Genomic DNA, 3,484 nt, shown 5'->3' with positions numbered 1-3,484 from the left:
TTGCTTAATTTCAATAAATGAACAACCCTTCACTAGATAAATCTTCATTCTTACTACTATAAAAATTTGATAATAATTTAATTTTTCTACAAAAGAAAAAAATAATAATTTTCTCTATTATTTACAAAATTTTCACTAGTATCTAGGGGAGTAGTTAGTACTTACAACTCACATTCATATTTTGACACATTATCAAATAATATTGATTTATCTTTTTATATTTAAAAACAGTCCAATAATATATTCATTTATTATTTATTTATTTCGTAGACCTTTATAATTCTTAAATGTTTATTGTGAGAAACAATGAATGTGGGTAGTATAGAAAACGTACTAAAAAAAATTTCTCTCCTCCTTTATATATACCTCTTTTCCTAGTCTCTAGCTACTACTTGTCAAAATCTTAAATGATTGTCCATTAGAGACTAGTCATTAATCCATAATAATAATAATAATAATTTTAACAATAATAATAATAATATGATGCTCCTATATATAAGAAAAAAGGGTAAAACTTCTACCCAAACCAAAAAATAGAAATAAATAAAAGGAAACGCAAATAAACATAAATAAATAATTTATATATAAACAAAATAAAATCTCAACCCATATAAATTTGAAATAAATAGGAGTAAACTTTCTAGAATCCAATAAAAACCTATATTAACATGATCAACTAAACTCCAACATCAATATAAAGATAAAAAAATCTCTCAACAAATAATAACATCTTTTCCTTTAAAAAAAAAAAAAAATTAAATCAACCTCTTCTTTTTTTTTTTTTTTTTCCCTTTTATTTTTCCTATTTGTTGAGAATCAAAGTGACTTGAAAGTAGTTGCATCTTCATTCTGAATCCATCCAAAGGTTTCCATGAAAGGGTTAGCCAAAGACACAGGTGGATAGCTATTAATGCAATCTTCCCATACATTACCCTTTCTACCACCCAACTCTGTCACCACTTCCCACAAGCAACTATTGCATTTAAACCCTGCTCCAAAGCTTATCATCAATACTCTATCTCCTTTCTTCAGCCTCTTTTTTGCTTCCATGTACCCTAAAACATACCATAGGCTACTCGCCGACGTGTTTCCGAATCGATGAAGGGTCATTCTTGCTGGTTCGAGATCGTGCTCGGTTAAGCTTAGGCTCTTTCCAACCCCATCTATCACTGCTTTTCCTCCTGTGTGTAGGCAAAAATGCTCTGTCGCTGTTAGGAAGTTCGCCGTTGGCTTCGGCCACTGTGGCTTCGAGGAGCTGGCTAAGGAGATTTTGTGTAATATTGTTAGGATTGTTAGCCGGAATATCTCTGTTATTGGGAGGATCTTGGGGGAGATCTCTCTTAGGTTGTCCGTGAATGCTCTTGTTGCTGCCCTTGGGAGGTTCTTCCCCAGATGGAAACCTTAAACAAATCAAGAGTTTGTTAAGACAACAAATAATAATAAATCCACACACAGATCTATGCAATTGTGTATTAGCTACATCTACAAGGAACTGAATAATAATCTTCTAAGATCGTTATTCAGAGTGCAATATAATATATTGAGGCATTAATTTTAATAAAGTGAGTGAAAAGAAAAAGAAAGATTATTCAACGGATTTGTCACAATAATACGAGTGTATGATCTTAATAACGGTTGGAAAGGTAGATTTAAAGATTTTTATGTCCCAATAACCATTAGATACTGTTTTAAGAAATTTAACAAAATAAATTATTTAAAAGAGACCATCATAATGGTGACTATCTTTTAATAACAATTGGATGTAGACTTGAGAACTTGTCATATACATCCTTATTAGCCACTAAATACAAATTCAAGATACTTTTGCTATAATAAATAAACGAGTTTGAAGATTTAATTGGAGATTTTTTTGTTCAATAAAAATGAGAAAAATATATATATTTATTAAAAATTGAAAAGTTTGCCACATAGTAACTTGTGATTTGGCATGGATGTAAACGAGTATTTTTCTAAGATTAATTTTGAGAAACATTATCAAGGAGAGGGCCATATGTATTATATATTTACCTAGGTTGCCTTGGTCATCCTCTTTCTGATAGCAACAATCATAGGACTCATCTTGAGCTCCATGGTGGGTTCGGACCAAGCACTTGAGCTTCAACATGGCTTTGTTTTTCAAACTCCTTTTGTTGGTCAAGAGTATAGCGGCGCCACCAGATCGGAAAAGACAGTTCGCCAAAATCATGGATCGGTCGTTACCGGAGTACCAGTTCGGAGTGAGAGACTCAGAGGTAACAACAATGGCGTATGAGTTCTTGTATGACTTGAACATTCTCCTCACAACATCCACAGAAATTAGACTAGCACTGCATCCCATTCCACTTAGATTGAACACTTTTATGTCTTCTCTCATTTTGTACCTAAATATTAAAAAAAAAAAAAAATCTTAAAATCACTAGCTAGAAAATTAGAAAATGACGTTAAAAAGGTTCAAATCTCGAATCTTGAATATTAATTCGAGAGAAAAGGACATACGGAGAGTAGGAATATAAGTACTCGTGGATTAAACGATGGGTTAGAGTAAAGTTTACCTGTTGACAATTCTGGAGGCGAGAGAAGGGGAAGTGGAGAGCATGGAGATGTTGACGACGAGGAGATCGATCTGAGAAGGGGAAACACCGGATCTTTGGAAGAGTTTATGAAGAGAGTCAAGGAAAAACTCGTCAACTTCGGCGATGATATCAAGAAGAGAAGGACGTTGTTCTTTACCGGAGAAGATGACACGAGGGCCATAGGTTTGCTCGCCGATGCCGGAGTTAACGACGGCTTTGAGAAGGAATTTGAACTCTTCGAGGCCAAGATTCGTGGAGCGTCTCATGAGGTCCCGACAGAGCTGAGTGCCAAGCATTCTATCGTCGCTGGGTTTGAAACATTGGTAGTCCAAAATGTAGCATTGTTGGTCTCTTTTTGTATCAAAACGCTTCCATAATTTTATTGCTAAATAGAGTAAGGGAATTGCATAGAGTAATACCAATGGCTCCATGAGAGAGAGGAAGAGAAGAAAAAGAAAAAGAAGAGAGATTTCGGGAAGTGAAATGGAGCAATGTGTTGGGAAGAAAAGAGATGGCTCTTATAGCAAAGGGGGAGCAGTTGGCAGGGCTTAACGCGTTTATGAATGCAAATTGCCAAGTATATTATTTGCATTTTTTCTTTCTTTATTATTATTTTTTTCCCTTCTTCTTTTAAGTTTTAATGGGTACAAATTATTTGCATTCAAAGAGGCTTGAAAATATAGTTTTAAGATGTAAAACAAAGGGGAAAAAAATCTCACATATTAGATATGGGATGTTCTTTAACAATATTTGTATGGTTGTGATATATAGTATATATTATTTGAAGTTATAGTTTATTACTTAAATACGTTTTTTTAAATGTTTTTTTACGTTCGTGAATGTTCGGTTAGTTTACGTGCACCTAAACTAATCTTATGGAACACTCCGTTTGATCTTATAATATTTGGGTG

The 3,484-nt window shown here is 33.5% G+C and overlaps 1 protein-coding gene across 1 annotated transcript; it reads right to left on the bottom strand.

Moving 5' to 3' along the window:
* Window positions 1-560: 560 nt before the first annotated feature.
* Window positions 561-3,071, bottom strand: LOC120082767 (3-ketoacyl-CoA synthase 12-like). Its single transcript, XM_039038060.2, has 3 exons — window positions 2,553-3,071; window positions 2,029-2,381; window positions 561-1,400 (listed from the first exon to the last, which is right to left on the bottom strand). Exons 1-3 carry the CDS (start codon window positions 3,002-3,004, stop codon window positions 817-819), a joined length of 1,389 nt encoding a protein of 462 aa, XP_038893988.1. The 5' UTR covers window positions 3,005-3,071; the 3' UTR covers window positions 561-816.
* Window positions 3,072-3,484: the final 413 nt, after the last annotated feature.

This window comes from Benincasa hispida, chromosome 8 (genome assembly GCF_027475165.1).
Source record: "Benincasa hispida cultivar pf3 chromosome 8, pf3_genome.v1.1, whole genome shotgun sequence".
Taxonomy (NCBI): domain Eukaryota; kingdom Viridiplantae; phylum Streptophyta; class Magnoliopsida; order Cucurbitales; family Cucurbitaceae; genus Benincasa; species Benincasa hispida.
Note: the sequence above shows the minus strand (reverse complement) of the source record. Positions and strands in the feature narration are given on the sequence as shown.